General features: G+C 37.8%; 7 protein-coding genes across 9 annotated transcripts; all 7 read left to right on the forward strand.

The window, feature by feature from the left end:
• The first annotated feature begins 81 nt into the window (after positions 1-81).
• LOC113703359 (small heat shock protein, chloroplastic-like) lies at positions 82-1,642 on the forward strand. Its single transcript, XM_027224701.2, has 2 exons — positions 82-517; positions 851-1,642. The coding sequence occupies exons 1-2, from the start codon at positions 283-285 to the stop codon at positions 1,270-1,272; spliced, it is 657 nt and encodes a 218-aa protein (XP_027080502.2). The 5' UTR covers positions 82-282; the 3' UTR covers positions 1,273-1,642.
• A 1,167-nt stretch (positions 1,643-2,809) lies between these two features.
• Positions 2,810-3,912, forward strand: LOC140013838 (23.6 kDa heat shock protein, mitochondrial-like). The gene is made up of 2 exons (XM_072064026.1): positions 2,810-3,149; positions 3,239-3,912. Exons 1-2 carry the CDS (start codon positions 2,918-2,920, stop codon positions 3,574-3,576), a joined length of 570 nt encoding a protein of 189 aa, XP_071920127.1. The 5' UTR covers positions 2,810-2,917; the 3' UTR covers positions 3,577-3,912.
• Positions 3,913-5,733: 1,821 nt separating this feature from the next.
• LOC140013856 (uncharacterized) lies at positions 5,734-7,946 on the forward strand. Of its 2 annotated transcripts, none has more exons than XM_072064052.1 (4): positions 5,734-5,936; positions 6,400-6,686; positions 7,056-7,197; positions 7,358-7,946. In XM_072064052.1, the coding sequence occupies exons 1-4, from the start codon at positions 5,828-5,830 to the stop codon at positions 7,717-7,719; spliced, it is 900 nt and encodes a 299-aa protein (XP_071920153.1). In that variant the 5' UTR covers positions 5,734-5,827; the 3' UTR covers positions 7,720-7,946. The 2 variants fall into 2 exon arrangements, with proteins under 2 accessions (XP_071920153.1, XP_071920154.1); XM_072064053.1 differs by having other exon boundaries at positions 7,131-7,197.
• Positions 7,947-8,937: 991 nt separating this feature from the next.
• LOC140013872 (putative 57 kDa heat shock protein) lies at positions 8,938-12,189 on the forward strand. 2 transcript variants are annotated; one of them, XM_072064086.1, is made up of 4 exons: positions 8,938-9,418; positions 9,556-9,887; positions 11,378-11,519; positions 11,645-12,189. In XM_072064086.1, the coding sequence occupies exons 1-4, from the start codon at positions 9,283-9,285 to the stop codon at positions 11,977-11,979; spliced, it is 945 nt and encodes a 314-aa protein (XP_071920187.1). In that variant the 5' UTR covers positions 8,938-9,282; the 3' UTR covers positions 11,980-12,189. The 2 variants fall into 2 exon arrangements, with proteins under 2 accessions (XP_071920187.1, XP_071920188.1); XM_072064087.1 differs by having other exon boundaries at positions 11,674-11,870.
• A 519-nt stretch (positions 12,190-12,708) lies between these two features.
• On the forward strand, positions 12,709-13,695 carry LOC113703263 (14.7 kDa heat shock protein). The gene is made up of 2 exons (XM_027224571.2): positions 12,709-13,020; positions 13,118-13,695. Exons 1-2 carry the CDS (start codon positions 12,795-12,797, stop codon positions 13,483-13,485), a joined length of 594 nt encoding a protein of 197 aa, XP_027080372.2. The 5' UTR covers positions 12,709-12,794; the 3' UTR covers positions 13,486-13,695.
• Positions 13,696-15,126: 1,431 nt separating this feature from the next.
• LOC140013867 (24.1 kDa heat shock protein, mitochondrial-like) lies at positions 15,127-16,176 on the forward strand. Its single transcript, XM_072064073.1, has 2 exons — positions 15,127-15,851; positions 16,018-16,176. Exon 1 carries the CDS (start codon positions 15,279-15,281, stop codon positions 15,834-15,836), a length of 558 nt encoding a protein of 185 aa, XP_071920174.1. The 5' UTR covers positions 15,127-15,278; the 3' UTR covers positions 15,837-15,851; positions 16,018-16,176.
• A 3,770-nt stretch (positions 16,177-19,946) lies between these two features.
• LOC140013791 (NAD(P)H dehydrogenase (quinone) FQR1-like) lies at positions 19,947-21,581 on the forward strand. Its single transcript, XM_072063908.1, has 4 exons — positions 19,947-20,039; positions 20,424-20,517; positions 20,922-21,184; positions 21,277-21,581. The coding sequence occupies exons 1-4, from the start codon at positions 20,017-20,019 to the stop codon at positions 21,506-21,508; spliced, it is 612 nt and encodes a 203-aa protein (XP_071920009.1). The 5' UTR covers positions 19,947-20,016; the 3' UTR covers positions 21,509-21,581.
• Positions 21,582-22,821: the final 1,240 nt, after the last annotated feature.

Below are 22,821 nucleotides of genomic sequence, written 5' to 3' on the forward strand. Positions count from 1 at the left end.
TTCCTAGCCCTTGAGATGGATCAATCCAAGTCCCGAAGTCCTGATTCTAGAACAAAACCTCCAGAAACTTCTTCACACTCTGGAATTTTCCACACAAGAGAGAGATGCGCCTCCCGCTGATTCCAGCTCGTTCCTTTTCCCCTTCTCCACGTCACCGCCTTCCTTTATAAGGCCACTCCGCCCATTCTCCGCTCCTTCACAACGGTCAGTCACCAAGCAAAGCTTGATATTCTACTAGTACTCTTTCACAACCTGAAATCAGATTCGGTAACCCTTGTGAAAATGGCTTCCTCGCTTGCTTTCCGAAGGGCTGCGAATGTTTCTTCACCTCTTCTCATGAAGCTTATGGATGTTGGCTCTCTTCGTACCCTTGCAGCCGCTCCTTCGATGGCGCGTTCTTTCACTACGAATGCTCAGATGACGACTTATGGTGAGGGTGACCAGAGTGTTGACGTCGAACGCCGCCCCGAAAGCGGTGTCTTTCGCCGACGTGACTCTTTCCCCAGCTTCTTTTCAGGTACTAGATTCCCCCTGTTTTCATCAATATTGTTCCTCCGTCTTTGTTATGTGTAAGAGTCAATTAATTTAGAGCTATTTAGGAAATTTTTTTTTCGTTTTCTTTAAAACAAAAAGATCTTCGATGCCTTAATTGATACTGGCCTGATGTTAGCTAGTTAATTCGACGATCGATACTCGATAATGAAATGGTGTTTAGCTATTTTCTTCAAAATTTTCTTGACAGTTGGGTATGGGAAATGTGATTTTGATGGTTGATTGATTTGGATATGTGATTTGGTGAATGGTGTGGAATAGGAGGTTAACATGTTTTTCCCTGTTGAAAAACGAGCAGATGTGTTTGATCCATTTTCACCGACGAGGAGCGTGAACCAGTTGCTGAACCTGATGGACAGATTCATGGAAGACCCATTTCTAGCTGCTCGGGAACTTGGGCCAGCAGCGGTGTCGAGGAGGGGCTGGGATGTTAGGGAGGACGAAAAAGCGCTGTACATCAAGATGGACATGCCGGGACTGGACAAGGAAAACGTGAAGGTCACAGTAGAGCAGAACACTCTGGTAATTAAAGGAGAAGGCGTGAAAGAGTCAGAGGAGGAGGAACATGGAAGGAGGTACTCGAGCAGGCTTGATTTGCCGCCTAATCTGTACAAGATTGAGGAGGTCAAGGCTGAGATGAAGAATGGAGTGTTGAAGGTAATCGTCCCCAAAGTGGAGGAGGAAGAGAGGAAAGATGCGTTCCAGGTTAAGGTTGATTAAAACTAAAGGTTCTCTGCGTAACGTGAATGATCAAGAAACACGTTTAGGATGAAGGGTTGTTTTTGAGGTTTTAATTTGGGAGTTTTGTTTAAGGCTTAGTGCCTTTTTGTGGTCAGGGTTAAGAGAGTGGATTAAGGAGAATAAATGTGAATTATCAGTGAGGGAAGAGTTTGTAAATGCTGGCTGTCTGGACACTTGAAGAAGCGGAGTTATGATGATATCTCTTGTTTTGAGCTTGTATCTTCTTCTTCGTTACTTTAGTTTTTCCCTTTCTTCCCAAAGCTTGTAATGAGAGTTTTTTTTTTTTAATATATAAAAAATGTGGGTTTCTCGTGTGTAGAAAGGAGAAATCAGTCATATTATCTGCAAATCTGAAACAATCTGCAAATAAATTGCTTATGTGACCGATGTTCTTTTTAAGAAAATAATTGCCAAAACCTGGAACTATTATTTGTGTTATCAAAAAAAAAAAAAAATGGACTGGTAAGGTAAAGAGAAAGTGATTAGGCCAGTGCCCTATTCTTCATGCGAATTAATTGGAGGCGATTCTTGTGCAGATTAGCCTATCTTTGCCTTGTGCGTTCAAGCTACTAATATGCATTCTTTTGGCAAAATTGTGCGAGATTTGGCAACTGAACCAAACAACTGCACGCTTGTTCTTTCTGGTAGAATAGAATAGTGACGCTCTACAACATAACAGGAAAAATGAATAAGAAAAAATTTAACGCAATTTCAGAATCATCAGATAATCAAAACATGGATTAACGAGTGAATGGGTGGTTCCTCGGAGGGAGAATTGGGCTTTCTAACCAAAGTTAAAGGACTCACCAAACCGCGCTGACAACTAAACTACTTTCTGGTTACCTTCACTTGAGTGGTGAGGAAACGAAGTAATTTATACGTGTTGTTTTGGTCAACATTTTATTTTTCTTGGTTGGGGGTAAAGTCAAAATTATTTTAGTGTGAAATAGCTCTATCTTTTGCTATTTAACATTAATTCATTATTTGAAACAGTATGCTACTAAACATTTTTAATATCCTGTTTCCAAATAAAAAGGCTACCTTTTATACTCTTCTTGGGTTATTTGTTGTGGTAATATGTTTAATAAAAGAATGGATGATAACTAACGTACATAAAAGTAACTACAGCTATTTGTTTATGGACTTGCATAATAGCTTTCTTTCAATATATATGAAGTACTAACGTACAATTGGACCTCTACCAAAGTATAATAATAATAATAATAATAGCCTTGTTTGGATTTTAATTTTTTTTCAAACAGTTTTTATATTTTCATGAACACATTTTTTAATTATTTTTTTTATCTTTCATACATGAAATCGATACAATGTATTTTTTTTTATAAAAACTTTAAAAATAGTAATTCAATATATTTTTTAATAAAAACTACAGAAAATAGCAATATAAATGACTCAACAAAAATTTTCATTTCCGGTCCAAGTCAAACTCTATTAATTTTATTTAATCCTAGTTTCCTTCGTAGTTTATACTTAATACTCGTATGAGGTCCTTTTCTTGTACAACAAGAATTAGCAGTAAAAAACTACTACTGCTCAGCGGTGGGAGAAGCGAGAAGCCCGCCAGATTCAGTGAATTCTTGGAAAAGAAGTCAATTCAATTTCCATGGCTTTCCTCATGGCTATGAGGAGAACCGCGGCTTCACCTGCATCCTCGACCCTTTTCACCAGATTCCTCAACGCCACCGTTCTTAAACCCTCCGCCGCCGGCGTTGCCCCAATAACAACTAGTTCCATCACTTCCAGCATCCCTATTATCCTAGGAGACGAACCGCGCGTGACCCTCAATGCCCTGGGTGGTTCTTATCCCCGCTCTGAACAGTTTCCCATTGACCGCGGTAATTAGTTTCCCCACATTTCTTCTGTTTTTCTTGCTTCTTCTGGTGAAAAGGGTCGATTTAGATTTCGTTTTTTGTGTTGATTTCAGGTGGGTACTCTGATGAATACATCAACCCCTTCCAGACTTCGGGCTCTCGCGGGGCTTACGAGATAAACCATGTGGATGAAGGGTTGTACGTGAGGATGGAGATGCCGGGGATTGGTAAAGAGGATGTGAAGGTTTGGAATGAATACGGGACTGTTTATGTGAAGGGGATAGGAAACAATAAGCAGTCAAGATTTGAGAAACTCAGAAGGGCCTACAGTGCTACCATTGAGATTCCTTCAGACACTTTCCATGCAGGCAAGATCGAAGTTGACGTGAAGAATGGTGTTCTTAGAATGTTGATTCCACACAAAGAGAGTGCTAATCTACGCCAAGTTTGAGTGAGTTTGCTAACCAAAAAATCATGGGTTTTATTGGGAACCTTTTGGTTGGATTATGTTCAGTAATCAGTACTTACTAGCAATTGAATTAGCCTAGTGTTGGGCTGCATTTGGAGAGTGAATATGGCGTTTGTGATTATTTCTCTTGTTTTCTTTGCTTTCATGGGCAATGAATTTCAAGAAAATACGGTTGAATTGTCCATGTGGTTGCTCCAATTAACTATTTAGTTGGAGAATTTTTTTAGTTGAAATCGTTTCAATAATCCTCCTTTGGTTTCACTTGATGAAACCATTGAGCTTTATTAATTAAATGTGGTATGCATTGCTTCTTGCTCAGTTTTGTTGTTGATTTTGAATTGTTTCCTACATCTGTAGTTGTAGAACCTTTTCCAATTTGATGGATTTTATTAATTCAGCTGAGAGGATGAGCCAGGGCATTTTTGCTTGATTGCACAAGGATCCATACAAGATCTCTGTGACCATTATCTAAGTGGCCGATATATTCCTCGAATTTCAAGTCTCGCTATCTTACCAGGCAAATTATAGAGCCCATCTGGGGTTAACAAATGAATGCTAGACGATGAAAAGCTTGTGCAAATTCATAATTACACGAGTGTTCAGCTGTTTTTGGAGTTGATTGGTTACATTCATTTTAGGTTAGAATTTTTCCACGCATAAAATTAAGGTCACAAACCTTTCTTCTACAGGACCTTGTCATGTCCTAATTGTCACAGAAAAAAAGGCCAAAAAAAAAAAAAAACATTATTTGGAACAGGTTGTACACCATGGTGATAACTAAGATAATAATGTATCCCAATTATTTAAAATGCTTCATTTCATTTGTGCCGAACCTATTTAAATATGCATTGTGACTTTGCTTTTCCAAGTACACAGAAAGATTGCAAGCTACTCGGATACTGGCCGGAGCAGTGGAAAGATCTTTACGTTATAAATAAATTCTTTAGTTGAAATGCAAAATTTTCTTGTAAAATATGTTGAGTAATTATCGTTGTAATTACTTCTTATTGCAAGTATATAGACACAAGTCTGCTTGCTGCCTGAAAATGAGGTTGTCAAGATTAAGTCATGTTATTTTAAACAAAACTTATATTCCATTAAACTAAATTCAATAGAGTCTATCTAACTCGACCTCATTATTTCAATCTATAGGTGTTCATTGTCTTAGACCTAATTATAAGTGTTTTCCTATTTTTGTTGGTTTCACATATTGCAGAGAGTGCTACTAATCGAGTCGAGTCGAGTCAAGTTCAAGCAACTGCTAATCGAACTTGACTCAAACATTTATCAAACTAACTCGATCTCACTCGATTAGTAGTTCGAGCTTCAAATGTTGTTCAAGATCGACTCGTCAAATTTGGTTTCGAGCTCGAACTCGAATTTGAAAATCGAGTCAAGTTTAACGAGCATAGTGGGCTATGGAAAAAGGAAGAGGAAAGAAAAATTAGGACAGTAATGAAATGATACTAATATCCTTATATTTTGAGCTTGTCGAGTAGTTCACGAGTCCAACTCGGCTCAGCTCAATTCATAAACGAGTATGTATAGAATTTGAATTCGACTGGTTTACTGAGAAAAACGAACCGTGTCGAGCTCAGCTTACGAGCTATCCAGTACGATTACCAGCTTTAATTGCAAAGCGTTATCAAATCACTCTAAACACACATCACGATTGAACTATTTTTGTAGCAAATTGAATTACTCCAAACTCACATTGTGGAAAGATAGGATCCAAATGGCTGATTATCCATTAAGAAGCCCATTGCAAATAATCTTAAACCAAAATACTATAACAAGAAATGGAAGTAAAAACTGATAAAAACAGAAACAATTATAATGAAGCAGTGCAGTACCGTTCACCCCACACCCCAGTTCCTTACCATATATAGGACTGGATGTACTGGGCCTACTATAGGGTGAAACAAATCAAAAGTAATATACAATATCAGCTCCTACTACCGAAAAAAAAAAAGGCGTTCTTATCCACTATCTGGCCAAGAAAACTAGTTTTTGCTCATTAACTAGGTAGCTTCACTTTTCGTTATGAGCTAATCCCAATATTAGCATTGTAGCTAAGTTTTCCTAATTTAAACCAATAGAACCCTTTTATTGTTAGTCTAAGCCTAGTGAAAACGTCAACCCAACCTGCTATACTACTAAACTTGCCATTTTCTCTCTCGACAAGAAACATCAAAAGCTCAAAACCCTCTTGAAACCTCTCAACCTAAAAAAAATGGCTTCTGAGCAACAGCAGCCAAAGATTGCTTCCTCAACTCCCCCAGATGTTACTTCCAAGTCCATCATCGTCCATCCGATGAGTGGAGCCTTGAAAAAGAGTTTAGGTTAGAGAAAACCAATACAAAATAAAAAATAAAGAATATCTCTTTCCTCTTTTTCTTTTTGGTTTTTGGGTCGTTGTTTCTCATATGTATTTTTCTCATGCTCTTTCTATTTCTTCAGAGTAGTATTTCGGTTTTTCCATCTTGCATAATGATTTCATTTTCATTTTTTGAAGGAAAGAAAAGCACTTCATAGATATTTATTGTTTTGGGTTTAATCTGAGCTTAACATGTACTAGAAACTATTTCACAAAAAAAAAAAAAAAAAATTGCTTTCATTTTTTCTCTTTGTTTTTTCCTCATTTTCCTGTTTCTTGTTCTTCATAATAGAGTATTTTGGTTACTATCATCTTAGATAATCACTTCATTTTCTTTATGTTTTTGAGGGAAAGATAAGCACTTCCCTTTTTTTGCTTCTGTTTCTTTGTCTTTTACCCTTTTCTTTGTTATTTGTTTCGTTTTGCAGAGGGGCCGTTTCAGATTATCCCAGATCTGAAAGATGGGCCAAAAACCGGGTATGAAGCCAAGACAGTGAAGGAAGGATTGTATGTGAGAGTGGACATGCCTGGCGTAGAAATGGAAAATTTAAAGGTGACATGGGAGAAGAAGAAAGTCAGCTTTGTTGGTGAAGCCCCTAGAGAAACTGAGAATGATGCTGGAGGACGGAATTACGAAGGAGTACTTGATTTCAGCTCTGGGCCAGTTGCTATTTATGGAGTGAAAACTAATCTGCAAAATGGAGTTCTGACGATGGTAAATGATCTTTGGCCTAAGTAATTATACGGTGATTAATTTTCTCGTAATTGATACCATGACTGGGATTTGGATTCCACTCGTAAAATTTTGTGAGTAACGAAGATATAATCCTAAAACGCAAGAATCTAAACTGTCCAGTATTGTATCTTTGCGAGTTAATTTGGTATGAATCTGTAGAGGCACGTGCCTTCAAGTTTATCCTGCTGGAAATTCTTGCAGTAATTACAGGATAAAAATTCATGAAAGAGGTTCTAGCTTTTAGGCCAGGGTTAATTGGTAATCTTCATATCCGTAATGTAATCTGACAGGACTGCAATATAAATTTCATATTTGGTTCACATATCTGATACCTTTTGGCTCTTAAAGGTCTTGGTGGGTTCTGGTTTCCAGCCTGGGTTCTCTACTAATAGCCGTCATTTCGAATCCTATGGTTGTATCAAGGTTTTGGGGAGAGTGAGTAGTGATACCTTTGTGGTTGTGGACAGACTCTACCTCAGAGCCCTACCAGGTCCGGTCTTATTGATTCATTTGATTATTTGATACCAGTTACTACCATGTTTGCTTACACTTGAGGGTCATACATTACTATAACTCGTTCAAGGAACAATATACTACTAGTGTTGTTTTTCTCTAACATTTAACTCTGTTCTTTTTTCTTGTTGCAACAGCTGAGCTTAAAGGGTTCTATCCATTCCAAGCGGGCGGAGCAACTGGAAGTCTGGAGTCAAAATGCACTCCTGATAGAGATGATTTCGGCTTTTTCTACAGGACTGACTTGCCTGGTGTTTCGAAGGAAGGATTTTCCCTTCGAACTAAGAACAACTCGGTGTTCTATGGTGGCAAAGGCGTCAAGGGCTCAGAGGATGACAGCTCCAATAGTACAAGGACGTATTTTGGAATATTCAGACTGTATTGTGGGTGCTGCAACGTGAAAGATGTGCAATTTGATGTCAAAGCTGGAGTTTTGAGGATGCTGGTTCAAAAGGAAAAGATCAAAACAAAGCTGGTTCAAAAGGACTCCATTAATTAGCTCTTGCTTTGCTGGACGGACTAAATTAATGTAGTAGCTCGTAGTTTGTCCCTCACCAACTTAATTACATGTTTCTAGCTTTTTTGGTAAGCAATCTAGTTTTTAACTTTTGGAGTGTTTGTTGCTTCTGGATTTACCTACGCCTTTGATTTTTGTCAAAAGTTATATACAGAGCGTGGGTGCGTGGTTGGCTGCATTTTAAGTGCCAAGATGCTGTGGTTTTTGTACGCTGCATGGCGGACCAATTTGTGCATCAAAATTCTTTTCTTGTAAAGAAAGTGTAAGTACAGTAAAATGGAAACCCGAAACCGTTGAAATTGTAAAATCTCATATCATTTCAAGGAAACACTAAACCCTTATTAAACCCATAAAATTTCCTCATTCTGTTGCGATGGATGTATCTTCAATCTCACCTCATACGGTATATAACCTATTCCGAGAAAATACCACCATTTTACACTACTGTCAAATGTGGCTCAACACTTAATACATACTTGAATTCACACTCACAAACTCGAATTGCTGTTTGGCATCGGATTAAAATTAGCATGCCATTCTCTGGATTAATAAAGTAAAGTTAGTCAGAAATCACATTCTTTGGATTTAATATGATCAAAAACACCCAGTTAGATCTATCCCCTTAAACAATGTGCTGCAAATACTAATGTGCAATGAAATGTACCCCATTTAAGGTCATGGAAAAATCCCACTATAGTTGTGTAGTTCAAACTCCTGACCTACAGTTCAAAGAGAGATTTAATCCCTTTTTTGTGGCAACTGAATCAAAGCTCAGTGGTTTAATAAAGTTTCTCTTTGCTTATCAATCAAAAAAAAAAAAAAACAAAGAAGGTGGGAGAAAAGCTGGTGTATTTTGAAAGAAAAAAATTTTATACTAAACAACATATGAGAGTTAATATAAAAATAAATTAAAAGATAGTTAACCTCCTTAATTTCACATGTTCCTATATTTGTTTTTGTCATTTATTCGAAAATGTATGTTGCGTGATTTAAAAATGCTTTCTATCATTCAAAAATGTCGCGTGATTTAGATTTATTTTTTTTTTGGTAGATGGACTCAAACCGAAATTGGTAACGCTTATTGCTGAGGGTAATTATATATCTTTTCCCATTGGTACAGACAGTTTCCCAAAAAATCCAAATTGCAGCAGGAGTGAGTACCTACCACTACCACCGAGGCAGCAACAGAGGACAGGACAGCTGGTGTAATTTATTCCACACCATATCCAAAAAATTCATGCAATTGGGATGCTTTCTGACATGCACTGCACTGGAATATCTGCAATTCTTCTGCTATCTAGTGCAATAATCTTATTCAATCTCTGGGTTAAATTTTGAACGAATGATAGTGTCTAGTGTTAAGTGGAGTACAAGATTCTGCTAATTTGGCACTAATTCTAGTATTTAGCTGAAAGATTATAGAGTAAAATTGCTGCTAATATGATGCTGTGTCTACTGCTTTTCTCTTATTAGGCGTGCTAGTGCTAGTGAAAATCATAAAGCACAGAAACCCTCCTAAAACCCCTTTACACAGAAGAACTAACAATGGCTGCTCAGGCTGACAAACAACTAGCTAAGACCAAGGCCACTTCTTCAACCGCCAAAGGTGTGGCGCCCAGCTGCAGCGCTTCCTCATCCACCGACCGCCATCCCCTGACCGGCGCTTTGAAGAAAAGTACAGGTTAGAGAAAAAAAAAAAGATCTCGCTTTATTGTCTCATTTCCTCATTTTTTTTCTTTTCATTTTCCTTGGCTTTTTCTCTTTTTCTATGATGTATTTTACTTAACATTTTCGTGTTTTTTTTTTATTTTTGTGCAGAGGGACCTTTCCAGATGAACCCATACCAGATTGAGGGACCAAAAGAAGGCTATGAAGCTAGAACGGTGAATGTTTATCCAAGACAGAAGAAAGAAGCTGCTAAGAAGATGATGAACAAGGGGCTGTATGTGAGGGTCGACATGCCCGGGGTTGAGGAGGAAAATGTGAAGGTGACTTGGGATAAGAAAAAAGTTAGCTTTGTTGGAGAAGCCCCTAAAGAGACGGATCATGAAGCTGGAGCTAGATATTACCGCGGCGAACTTGATTTCAACTCTGATCCTGTGGAGATTCTGCATGTCAAAACTGACGTAAAAAATGGAGTCCTTAGGATGGTAAAGTGATCTTTGTTTTTTCATTTCAAGTTCTTGCTTTTTTTTTTTTCCTCATCCTTTGCTTCAAGCTGTTTTTGTTGGGTGATAAATGATTCGTTGCTCGGGTGTTTTTACTTAGTTGTACTATTCCAGCTTTAATCTTGATCTCAGTGAAAGATGTGCACTTATTGATCTAAGTTAAAACGGCACTTATACATCTTGGCATGTGATAGTTTAGAGGCAGAAAAGGACCTGATACCTTTCTGAGACAAAAAAATAAAAATAAAAAAAAAACAAAGAAGAAGAAGAAGAAGAAGAAGAAGAAGAAGAGAGGGAGAGAGAGAGGGAGGAGATCCTTGCAGATAAGCCCTTTTTCCCCTTTTGGTTTTTTGTTGTTATTGTGTGTTTTTGTCTTCCCCATTTGTGGGGGTGGGGATGGAGCCATGGAGGGGCAGTTGATGCACAAAAATGAATTATCAACAATGATGGTTCGATGACTAAGTTCTCGACTAGACTTTTCTTTCTTTTTTTTTTTTTAGTATTTTATCCATCAGCCAATGTTGATTAGTGAGATCCGTTTAAGTTATTACTGATTTTTGCTTTTTCCCTCGATGTTTCATTCCAAGTGCACGAAAGTTTATGGGCTGCTGATGTGGAAATGCTTGAAATCTTAGATGGGTTGTTCTTTTTTTTTGAGCAACACAATTGATTGCCTCTGCTTTTCCTTAAATTTTGATGGTAAGATTGTAGGGTTGCGGCCTTGCAGGAGAGTTCTGAACCTCTGATTGTGATTAATTCCTCTAGGCTCTTATTGAGTTCCTGAAATTTATTTGTTTGATTCCTCTTTTTTGGTGGGTTTCGTAGGTTATACCAGTAGATAATTGCATAAATATGTTTGGTTTCCTGTTCTAGATTCAGATAATGCCACTTTGCCACCGCTGAAATGCATGCCACGGTAGCTGTTGTGATATCTGTAGTGATGCGGGAATAGCTCACAGTGCACTGAGTAGATTTACTGGCCTTGCTGGGTTAAATTGATGTTGTTCTTCATATTCCTAAACTAAACTAGCAATCTCTCTATACTTTGGACGGGACAAGTACATTTGTGGGAGTATATTGAGTATTGCTTATCCTAATCTTGGTTAGAAGTTATTTGATGAATAGTAGCAGCTAGTTGTCAGCAGAATCAGGTTAATCTTTCTGGTATATCCATATCAAAATGCAAGAGTCTTTTGTGGCATGATTTAGATCTCAGCCGACCTTCTGAAGCATAATTAAAAGACTTGTATGATAATCCGAACTTCCATAGCTACTGTCGAAGGACGAGGCTCAAATTCATGCCTGCTGGTGTCACTATCCTCGTTCGCACTGTCAACTGGGAAAAGAACTTCAAAATTAATGCTAATGTTCAGGGTTACAGTGTCCTGATATATTACTGAATAACAGATGATCATTGAACTTGATACTTCAGATTAACAGTGATATCTAACCAGTTGATTTCTTTTTAAAAGGTCTTGAAGGGTGCTGGTTTTCGGCCTGGCTTCTCTACCTCTAGCAATCATTTTCCAGGAATTGATTATTCCCAGAATGTGGAACACAGTATTGGGAATTTGTTACTTCGGCTGAGAAGCATCCCCCTCATAGCCCCACCAGGTACAAATCATCATTACACTGTTGTTTGTCATGAAGGGTGACAGCGCATTGGTTGATAATAATGCTAATGCTACGTGGTAACGCTCGTTTTTTTTTTTTTTTTTTCCTTAATGTTTGTGGTGCAGTTGAGGTTAAAGGATTTTATCCTTTCCAGGTAGCTGGATCGAATGGAACTATGGAGTCGAAATGGCTCTGTACTTGTGATAAGAAAAGTGACAGTGGATTGTTCATGAGAATTGACATGCCTGATGTCCCAAAGGAAGGTCTCTCCATGAAAGTCAAGGATAACTTTGTTTACTTTGCTGGGGAAGGGGTTAAGGGTTCCTACTATGATGGCAGCCGAAGAAGCTATGTTGGGAGATTTGGTTTTCAGTGTGGGTGTTGTTGGGTCAAGGAAGTGAAAGGCGAAATTAAAGCTGGTGTTCTGAGAATGGTTATCAAGTCACAGAAATCAATATAGAGTCAGTCAGCTGAGTGATTGCGTTTCTGATGGGATGCGTGGTTGCCGCTTAAGTCTGGATGGCTGTTATCAGGCTATGTTTATATGCAACTGATATTTGTATGCTACTGGTGTTAATAGGTGATACTTACTCTGGATTGAGACCTACTCATTCTGGTTTTTGTTATACCGTGTTGCTTTCTGGAATCAAAACGAGACTTGCTTGCACTATTCGATTATGTTGCTTGAAACAGAGTTCATGATCAGCTGCTCGAGACACTAGTGTGGCTTGTGAATTTGCCGCCGTCTCTGTTTTCCTTTTTCATCCATCTCATGGGAAAATCCAGATATAAACCCGTCTTGGTATCTCCTCGTCATCAAACCTAGAGATCAGAGTATCAGCTGGTAAGGGATCAATTCCCACAATGTGACAGGAGAGGAAAGGATGAAAAGTCACAAATTAGTGCAAGACCATGGTTGATTTAGAAGCGAGAATTACTCCCTTTGACTGCTCTTGATTCAGTTGAATCCGATACGTTAGAATAAGACTAGTGTAAGTGTAAGACTACAAATTGTTTACTGGGCATCCGCACTTTGGGCGGTGGTATGGTACGGTACGTGTCTAACATTGGGCTTATTATATTATACCCAACCCAAGGCTATTATTCTAGAAAATTAACGTAATGCCCGAGTCAATTGAAAAAAAAAAAAAAAAAATTTGTTGGAATAAATAAATATTTCGTGAAACACGTAAACCCTCGTTAAGTGAGTCCCGAAGCAGACCAAACCAAACTAAAATCCAAACTAAAAAAATTTAGAAGAGGAAAAACAGAGAGATGGCTTCTGCGGCAGTAGGCAGCACCGTCAAAAAAGCTACCACCACTACCACCGGCTGTACTCTTTTGAACAGATTCCTCCGCCTCAGACCTCCTATCACGGCCACCTCAACTTTGACCGACCGCTTCCTCTGCTCCAAGTCCGCCGGCAAGTCGTCCACCACGGCAGCATCAGAATCGGGCCGCGAAATAGGCGAAAAGACCAGCAACAGCCAGGAATCTCCTCGTATTTCCTTCAACCCACGAAACATCCTTTTATTTTCTTACTAGCGGATGTGCTCCTGTTGTAGTTTGACTTGAAATGTTTTGTTCATGGTCTACAGTTGTAATTAAAGGGTCGCCACAGGAGTTCAAGATGGAGAATCCATTTCAATCAGGAGGCCCAAAATACGTGGTGGCAGTAGATGAATTGAAGGATGGTATACTTGTGCGAGTTACCCTGCCTGGGATTGCCCAGGATGGTTGCAGAGTTTGGGTGGAGAACAACACTGTATTTTTTGCTGGGAGAGGAGAAATTGAACATGAAAGTGAAACTTCTGGGAGGACTTATGGGGGAAGCCTTGAATTTGACCCTGACTTTAGTAAAGTTGAGGAGGTTAAGTCCGAGATGAAGAATGGGATACTCAGGATGATTATTCCTAATGTCGGTGGACTCGGTAGTGTATTGGAAGGGAAGGACCAAGAGAAGTAATCGGGTGTGTAATTTGTTCAATATGGAGGGCCTTCAGTTTCGGTTAAGAGTTTGCTTATGGTTTTTTTGGGTGTTTAATCCGTTTCAATGCAGGGTATGTAGAAAAAATAGATGTTATTACTCCATCTGAAATGAAGAGGTGAATAGTACTTCACTAATCTGTTGTTGCTGTAATTTCTAGGTTGATGATGCAGTAGCTGATTAATTTCATTTGATTCGTCTCTCTGTGTGTGTGTGTGTGTTTTGTTGGTAATTACTAATTACTCCAAAAGATGGATAGATGTGCATCCATGCTTGCTATAGTGTAGTCTACTGAGGATACATACATAGGTGTATTCTACAAGACATGGTGGCGAATCAAAGAAGAAAAACAGTTGAATCAAGCAAACTTATGGTACGGTCTTAATTTTGGTCTTGTACAGCCCTTTTTCATTTTTAATATCGGGAAACTTTAATTTTGCCCACTCCTTTGATGACGACTCAATCCTGAATTTGTCGCATAAGAACAGGAAACCAGCAAATCTGTTTTCTTAGTTGAAATTGACTGGGGAAATGTGGATATGTATTTCGAGTAGTGGTGTTAACGATTGGAATCGAGTATGCATTTTCACATATGCATACTCAAGCGAGTATGTAATTCAATTCACTCAACTCGATAATATACATTTTTAAACTCGATCTCAACTCGTTAAGATTCAAGATTCGAAACTTGGGTTTTAACAAACTCTAAGGTTAAAAAAAATTGAAAAAGGATTCAAAAATTTATGGTAAATTATCTAAAATCCTTATTTCTATCTAGTTTTTACAATACTACATTTCTACCATTTATGAGTTTTATTAAGTTGACAACACTTACGGTAAATTACCTAAAACATTAGCCCTTATTAATAATTTCATAATAAAAATAAAAATATAATTTAAATAATATACCAATAATCAATGAGCGCAGAATAGCCCTTATTAGTCATTTAATCGATGAGCACAAATGGAGGCTCAAACTCAACTTGGTATATGCATGAAGCTACTCAAGCTCGAACTTAAATTCGATGAGTTGAGTATTTGACTTGCCGCTCGACTCGCTAGTAGCTCTAATTTTGCAAGTATGCTAGCACTAATTCGGTTCAGCCATTGGAAATGTTTGAATATCATCAGGGGCTCTATTCTAAATTCATATGCTTGAAAACAAATTAAGGAAAATTATAATAGGGAGATTGAGATTACTTGCCCTACCAAACAAATTAGATTTTTTTCCCTTTGTCAATTAAACTAATCAATCAGCTAATGGTCAAGCCTAACTAATAGCCATCAAGTTCTTACAAGCTGTTTACTAGTCCTTTAATCTTAGGTATGAACATTGACCTAAAAATGGAAACCATGGATAAAAGTAGCCTAATAATGCAAAGAGGTCGAGAATCTTGCACTCATACAACTGGTAAATATGTACTACTTGGTCATTGGGCTTAAAAAAAAAATTGACAACCCAAAACTCAAAATTACCCATTCAAATCCAAAAGAAAAATGAAACGGCAACCAAACGAAATTTGAAAATCTCCAGTCTGAGTCCTGTCAGCTACCCACCAAGTACTCTCAACTTGCTACGTGTACGGTTGTAAAATACAGAGGTACAATCCTAATCTTGCTTACAAGTTACAACGTCGCAATGCATAGAGCAGTTAACGGCGTTATGTCTGAGTGTAGTCCGGCGATCCAACCCCCAATTCCGGTCCTTCCCTTCACGAAACCCCAGAAACCCTTTTTCTACTCTCTCCAAAAAAAGAGAGAGAGAGAGAGAAATGGCATCCTCCTTGTTGGCCTTCGCCGTCAAAAAATCCGCAGCACCCACTGTGTCCTCCACCCTTATCACCAATCTCCTCCACCCCAAAACCCCATTATCCACCGCCACCGTCTCATCTTTCTGGACGGTCACCAGCCGGCGCTCCTTCTCCTCCGGCGGCACCAGCAACAGCAGCAGCCTCCCACCAGACTTACCCCAGAGCGCATTTGAGCCAGATGCGTGGTGCGTTCTGAATCCTCTTCAATCAGCAGGTCCGAGTGCGGCTGTCACCATCAAAACTGCAAAAGACAACAAGGGACATAAGACTGTGAGAGTGGTCATGCCGGGTGTAGGCCCAGAGGGTTACAAGGTATGGCTGGATTCCAAGGAAAATGCTCTGTGTGTTGAAGGAAACGGAGAAGACGAAATGCTAATGGTGAAGGGTGAAACCTCCGGGAGAACTTATGCCGGAAAAATCAAGTTTAAGCCGGAAGAAGTTAAGGTTGAGAAGCTCATTAAGTCAGAGATGAAACATGGGATCTTGAGGATCACTGTGTCTAGGAATTTGGCAGCTTGAACCATTTAGTATATGGTTGGTACTGTTAGTGTCACTAAAAGGGTCATTTACTACCGCTGTTGCTGTCCTCTTTTTTTTTTTTTTTTATTCTTATTTTTAATTGTAATGTTGCCTTCTACGTATGTATATTTTGCTGGCTAGAATAGAATTGTAATGAGGTTTTTGGATGTTGGTATTTCAGGCTGGAATTTGAGATGCTGGACTGGAGGACTCTTCTAAGAAAGCACTTCTCTGGTTCCATCCGATAAAGTAATGATTAGTGATGTGTTTTACAGTATCTATATATGTTTAGGGTACTTGATCATTGCTGAAAGTTAATTGGTTTCTGGGTTCATCTCAATTCCTTCCCCTTTTCAACTGAGTTTTTTTTTTTTTTTTTTTTTTTTTGGGCTGGGGGGGTTGGGGTATGTGTGTTATTTTCCATCTGGCTGTGTTTGAATTCAGGTTTTACTTTTAGATTTTTTAAGTAGCAGTAATGCATTGAAAGGAGATAGCCAGAAAGTTCCCTAAAATTACCGGATATTGTAAGAAGCTACTACTAAGGTGAAAGATTGTACCTAGGGCGGGGCAGTTTAGACGAAGAAGGGAAAATTTAAGCTACGAGAGAATAGAAGAGAAAGGATTGTTATGTTGTTTGGGAGTTTTGAGAATTAGTGGAATGATTTTGGATATGAAAGTCATTAAATATTTGTTAAAGGTATTTTTAAGGATAAAAGAGGTATTTTAAAAAATTTTTACAAGCTTCCTCCAACTATCTTCATTTCTCTTTAATTTGAGAGGAAAAATTTTACTTACTATTCATCCTTTAATTTCCTTTCTTTTCTCTCTTATTTAAAACTCACAAACAAAGAAAAATCAGATTTTCTCTTCTTTTCCTTTCTTTTGCGTTCGAATCCTCAGCTCCCAAAGGCACCTCTAATGAAGGATTTTCCCTCAACAGCATCAAATTTGTGCATCAATAAATCATAAATTTTAAGATATTCCCTAAGGGCTCGAAGAGCACTCATGCATATATATATATATTACCATATGAAAAAATATATTTATGTTTATTATCTCTTACTGTATCTAGTCATCCATTGATTGGAATTCAATTTTCTAAGAAAAAATTATCGATGGCTCCAATTTAGCTAGTGCCAAGATCTTAAATATGTACCAACGTATCAGCAAAAATTTTTTTTTTGCCTGACACATAAACCTACATTATCCTATACTAAGGGAAGGGAACCTGAAAATATCCAAGAACAATTCATAAAGAAATGAATCACCATCATATGCGTGTCTATGCACTTGCTGATGACATTTTCAGGAAGCCTGGATTTTTAGTCCTGACCGGCCCAAACAAGGAATTGGCAATCCGCAATTTAATACTATTACTAGGGATGTCCATTTATCATGTGGTTTTTGTCTTATGACAACACAAAATTGATAAAGACCAGTTTGACAAAGTTCCTAGTACTCCACTCCAAATCTGTACAATTACTGCCTCGGCATAAGCAAGATCTCAATCCCTTTCATCTTCGGAAAAAGTAGCAGTATCAGCAAAGCCTCTTGAGCAACCATGGCCACCGCGCTACTCACCAGATTCCTCAGCCGCACAACCCCCAGGACCACCACCCGTTTGATCTTCTCCTCGTCTCCCTCCTCCTTCCCCCAGAACTCGGATGAAGACCCAGCAAAGATAATTGCAATCCGAGACTACAATGAGGAGCAACCAAGAAGGATCCATCAAATAGCCCATCCACTCCAAACTGGAGGTCCAGAAGAGGCCATCATAAACCTTGTAAGCCCGATCGGTTGGTACCTTAGGCTGTGCATGCCGGGGGTTGCCGAAGATGGCTTCAAGGCTTGGGTGGATAAGGATAGCAACACCCTTTTCTACAAAGGGTATGGCGAGATTGAGGATGATTCTGAGACTTCCGGCAGGAATTACGGGGGCAACATAGAATTTGAACCCAGTCTTTTCAAGGTTGAGGAGATTCAGCCCAAGATGAGGCATGGGATATTGAGGATTCTCGTGCTAGGTCAGCATCAACCTGGATCTAAATATTACCGGGGTTAAACCCAGTTGGATTGTGCCTTCTGCTCTTCGATTCCAGCTATGTTTAGCTAATTTTGTGATGATTACTGGGGTCATCTTTTGGACATTAGTGTAAAATTGATGATGAATGATGATGATGGCTTGGTCTATCAATTCTTGTCTAGAGTACTTGACATATGAGTAGTAAGTATGATGGTGTATCAGACAAAACAACAAGAGGCATTAAGATGGATTTTAATCACAGGTTTATGCGGGCTCAAATAAACATTTTCTCCCAAATGGTAAAATTTTATATTTGTGGGAACATTTTGGAGTAAGATAGAAGTTTAAACGTATCTTTGCCTTTCTAAGTTTAGTTGTAGGGAGAAGATTTAGGTCTGTGTTTGGATTGCAACTTTTTGAAGATTTTGTAGAAAATGTACCGTAGATATATGTAAGGTAACGATGGTGATTGAAAAATATGTTTACGAAACGTACAGATTTTTTTTTGATGAAAATCCCTTTCCAAATACTTATTTGGATCTTTTGCCTTTGCTGGGCAGAAAAGAGAAAATTGTATACAGACTTTGGTCACATTCTCTGGATACTAATTACTATTTGTTCGGATCCTTTAAAAATTCGCCATGTTTTCTGTTCAATAAGTTCATGCATTGCCTCACTGATGATGTTTAGCAGCTTCCGAGGGCGGAATTCATGGGAGTGATAAAGTCAACGCTAATTTCCTAATCACGTCAAAGTTCACAGAGGCATATTCTTTAGCAAATATTCATTAGGTGAGAAATTGCACATGTAATAGTAATGAGTAATATGATGGGTAAGGAGTTTTAGGTGAAATTCAAGTTGAAACTCATGGTTGAAATCCAAATCCTTAGAAGGTAAAATGTGAACCAATACATTTTCTTCTCCAATTACTTCCAAACAATTATAAATATTATTCATTCATTATTATAAGAGAAACGAAAAATAATTATAAATACAAATAAAACCTAAAAAGAAAAGGAAAACAAAAACCTTGTTTGGATTATAATTTGCTGCAAAAAAAATTTTATGCTTTCTGCGAACATATTTTCTATTCACCTTTACTCAAATTATTACAATACAAAAAACAAAAACTTTGTTTGAATCATAGTTCTTTTACAAAAGAAATTTTTATGTTTTTCACGAACGCATTTCTTAATCAGTTTTGCTCAAATCATTACAATATAATTTTTTATAAAAAAAACTCTTAAAAATAGCAATTCAGATGGGCTCCGGCTTTTGTCTTTCTCTTTAGCTGCTCAAGTCAATGATGTTTTGATCGAGAACAGTAGCGGACAATTCCAAAATGGTTTGTGCAAGAAAATCAAAAGTAATCGCAAAAGTAAAAATATATTTAAAGAATTTGCAAAAATACAAGAACATATGACGAGGTAATGACGAATAGCGTGACATTAACAGCTGATTTTATCTAGCTATTTGAAAATGCAAAAAATTGTCCAAACAGTTGTTTCCTTAATTACTTTTCTTTCCATAATTAATGTTCAGTGATATGTTTGTTACACCTACAAAGCTCTGAGTTGTCCCGATTAGTTTGATCTGTCATTTGTCCTTTCTTTTATGTTATTAATGGAGCCATCGCTTTTTTCTTTCCTTTTTTTTTTTTTTTTCCCATTTTGATAGAACAAAATCATAATGGATTCTATTACCATAAAAATGGTTAAAAATTATATTCTGTCATATTAGTTGTTCATAGGCATTTATGTTGGTTCAGAATCAATAGAAAAGAATCACGTTCCACTTGGAATGTTAAAATGAAATAAAATGAGACGTTTATATATTCACGTGAAACTTTTTCATTGGTTCGATAATAACTACTAAACATACTTATCAATTACCTCCAAACTGACGTAAAATTTTTGGTGCAGCTACTATGGCAGTATTTTCCTTGTTCTTCAATGTGTTTCCAGCACTAATTGCAATATTCCTATTGTAAATTAAACTTGTCATTGATGGGAATATCGACTCCCAGGCGCCACTATATAATACGGGCGGGAGGTGCCCCTTGTTATTCTCCATTCTTCCAACCTTTCATTCATCTTCCATTACACCATCAAATAAAGAGCGGTCCTCCTCTTCATCAAGAAGAAGATTCTTAATCCAATGGCCACCAAAGTCTACATTGTGTACCGGCGCTTTTGCTTACTCTCTTCATCCTTTTTACTCGTTTTCGAGTGTCTGGATTTTTTGCAGTTCTTGTTATCTTTATCTTATTTTCTGGGCTGAATCGCCTAACTGTATCAAGTCATGCACAATATTTTGGTCTGAAGAACACATTTTTTTTAAACCCACATCTATTTTTCTGAATATACAGGACTGCATGATTTTCAACTCTAGATTGGATATCTCATGAAGTTTGATGCACAAATTGCTTATGTTCCCTTCTATTTCTCTAGTTAAAAAAAAAAAAAAAGCATGTATGTTGTCCCCGTTTCTAAATCTGAAAGCTTCAAGTCATTTATTTCCAATTGGATCTCTAAATGTTAATTTTTTTTAATTCCGGATTGCAGTTATTACTCTACCTATGGACATGTTGAGAAACTTGCCCATGAGATCAAGAAGGGAGCTGATTCTGTTGAAGGGGTGGAGGCAAAACTGTGGCAGGTACAATCTTAAGTGCAATTGTGTAGATCAACGCAATTTTGTTTTCTGCAGATTTTACTATCTGGCAGGCAATAAGTTCAGAAAGTTTTGTCTTGAAGTTATTGATGGACTCAAAGTTAGTTGTTTTCTATAACGTTTCGTAGAAGGATGATATCAATAAATGCTCCTGTTCTGATTAATAGTACTATCAAAATGCGTTCTGTTGTGGAGATGCAGAGGATTAGGTACAGTTCTGCCTAAAAACTGTGATTAAATTAATATGAGAAATATGTCTATGTTCATGTCCAAGTCAAATTAGAAATCATATGTTTCTCATAGGGGGGGAAAAAGAGAGAGAGAGAGAGAGAATTCAAGAAACTCTTTCAGGAAATGCTGATGCAGCTGATAGTAATAACTCGTAACAGGTGCCAGAAACTCTTTCAGAGGAAATTCTTGGAAAGTTGGGTGCTCCCCCAAAGAGTGACGTCCCTGTGATTACTCCCCATGAACTCCCTGAAGCTGATGCATTCATATTTGGCTTCCCAACTAGATTTGGGATGATGGCTGCCCAATTCAAGGCATTTATGGATTCAACTGGTTTCTTGTGGGGAGCTCAAAAGCTGGCTGGAAAGCCTGCTGGCATTTTCTACTCCACTGCATCTCAGGGAGGCGGCCAAGAAACCACCCCGTAAGTACACGAATTACGTGAAAAGCATTGTTAACAGTATATTGGAAATAAAAATGAATGATTAAACTAATTCTTGATGAACAATGTTTTAGATTGACAGCCGTCACGCAACTTGTTCATCATGGGCTGATTTTTGTTCCTATTGGATATACTGCTGGAGCTGGAATGTTCGAGGTGGAGAAGGTTAAGGGTGGCAGCCCATATGGCGCTGGTACCTTCGCCGGAGATGGCTCCAGACAGCCAACTGAGCTTGAGCTGCAAATTGCTTTCCACCAGGGCAAATACATTGCAGGCATTGCCAGGAAATTTAAGGGATCTGCTTGAATTTAATTATCCTACATCTCCTCCTATGTCCATCAACACATTACAGCAATAAAAGATTTCACTTCTACTAGAATTCATGTTTTCTGAATTTTGTAATCTTTATATTCTTACGATACTTGGGTTTTGTTCAGTGTGACTAGTATCTCACGTCCTCATCTCAAAGTTCATGCAAAATCAATCCTGGGGTTCCAATTCCGATTGGCTGATTTTATCCTTTTCGATCCACATTTTGCTTTCCCTGTCTGCAGAACAGGTCTTTTCTTGTTTGTAGAATAGGACGGTCGAGTGTGTCACAAATATAGTAGGATGCTTGGCGTCACTTTGCCTGCAACAAGAAGGCTTTCTCATTTGGAATTAAAAAAAAAAAAAAAAAACTACTATTATCAATTATTGAAGTGCATGCTAGCCTCTTCTGCTTTTCTTGGTTTCTGTTGCCACGTGTATGACTAAGATCTTGAATCGATAGTGTGAGTTGTGATATTCAACTAATTACCCTTAATTTGTCTATAGTGAGCTAATTTATTAGACTTCGTTTGGATTGAAAAATTCGATGAAAGATTTAAAATTCATCCAAATTGTTCTCGTTGTTTGGATTGCTCAAAAGACGTTTGAGTTTGTAAGCTACTAATTTTTTAAAGTGCATTTTAAGCACAAAAATAATTGGTGAACTAGTAATCTAAATGTACCTCTTAAATAATCTAAACAATTAGAAGGATTTGAGAGGATTACGAACCTTTCATAAAATTCTTCGATCCAAAAGTAGCATTAGTGAATTTCGTGATGTTTTGCACTAGTAACTAAATTAATTAGTCACGGATACTTTTAGTGGCAAAATAACCAAGATTAAAACCTCAGAAGTTTGAAGTCTCACTAAAACATGAGACTATTTTGGGGGGTTATTGAATTGTAGTGCAGTGTTCTCTAATCATCAATCTATGAAATTTAGATGTCCTTTTGATACTCTTACAAATGGAAATGAATTGGTTGGACTTTCCCTCATTTTAGCATACAGATTCAAAAAAATGAAAGGACAACCATTCAACAAAAAAGTGGGCTAATTCCTCAAAATATTAGTGTTGAAAAAAGAAAAAACACCACACAACTATTGCTCTGAAAAGGGCACTTAATTTGGTCCTCTATTGGGACCTTTGTATTTCAAAAGCGCCACATACGAAGTGCCATAGTTGCTCTCCTTTAAGCTGGATACCGTCTTTGTGTTGCTCTCCTTCGTTTGTTTGCTTGCTTGCGCAATTTCCCTAGGACGGACGATGAACATTAAACTCAAGACCGGCGAATCATCTCATCTGCAATTC

This window comes from Coffea arabica, chromosome 8c, assembly GCF_036785885.1.
Source record: "Coffea arabica cultivar ET-39 chromosome 8c, Coffea Arabica ET-39 HiFi, whole genome shotgun sequence".
NCBI lineage: Eukaryota > Viridiplantae > Streptophyta > Magnoliopsida > Gentianales > Rubiaceae > Coffea > Coffea arabica.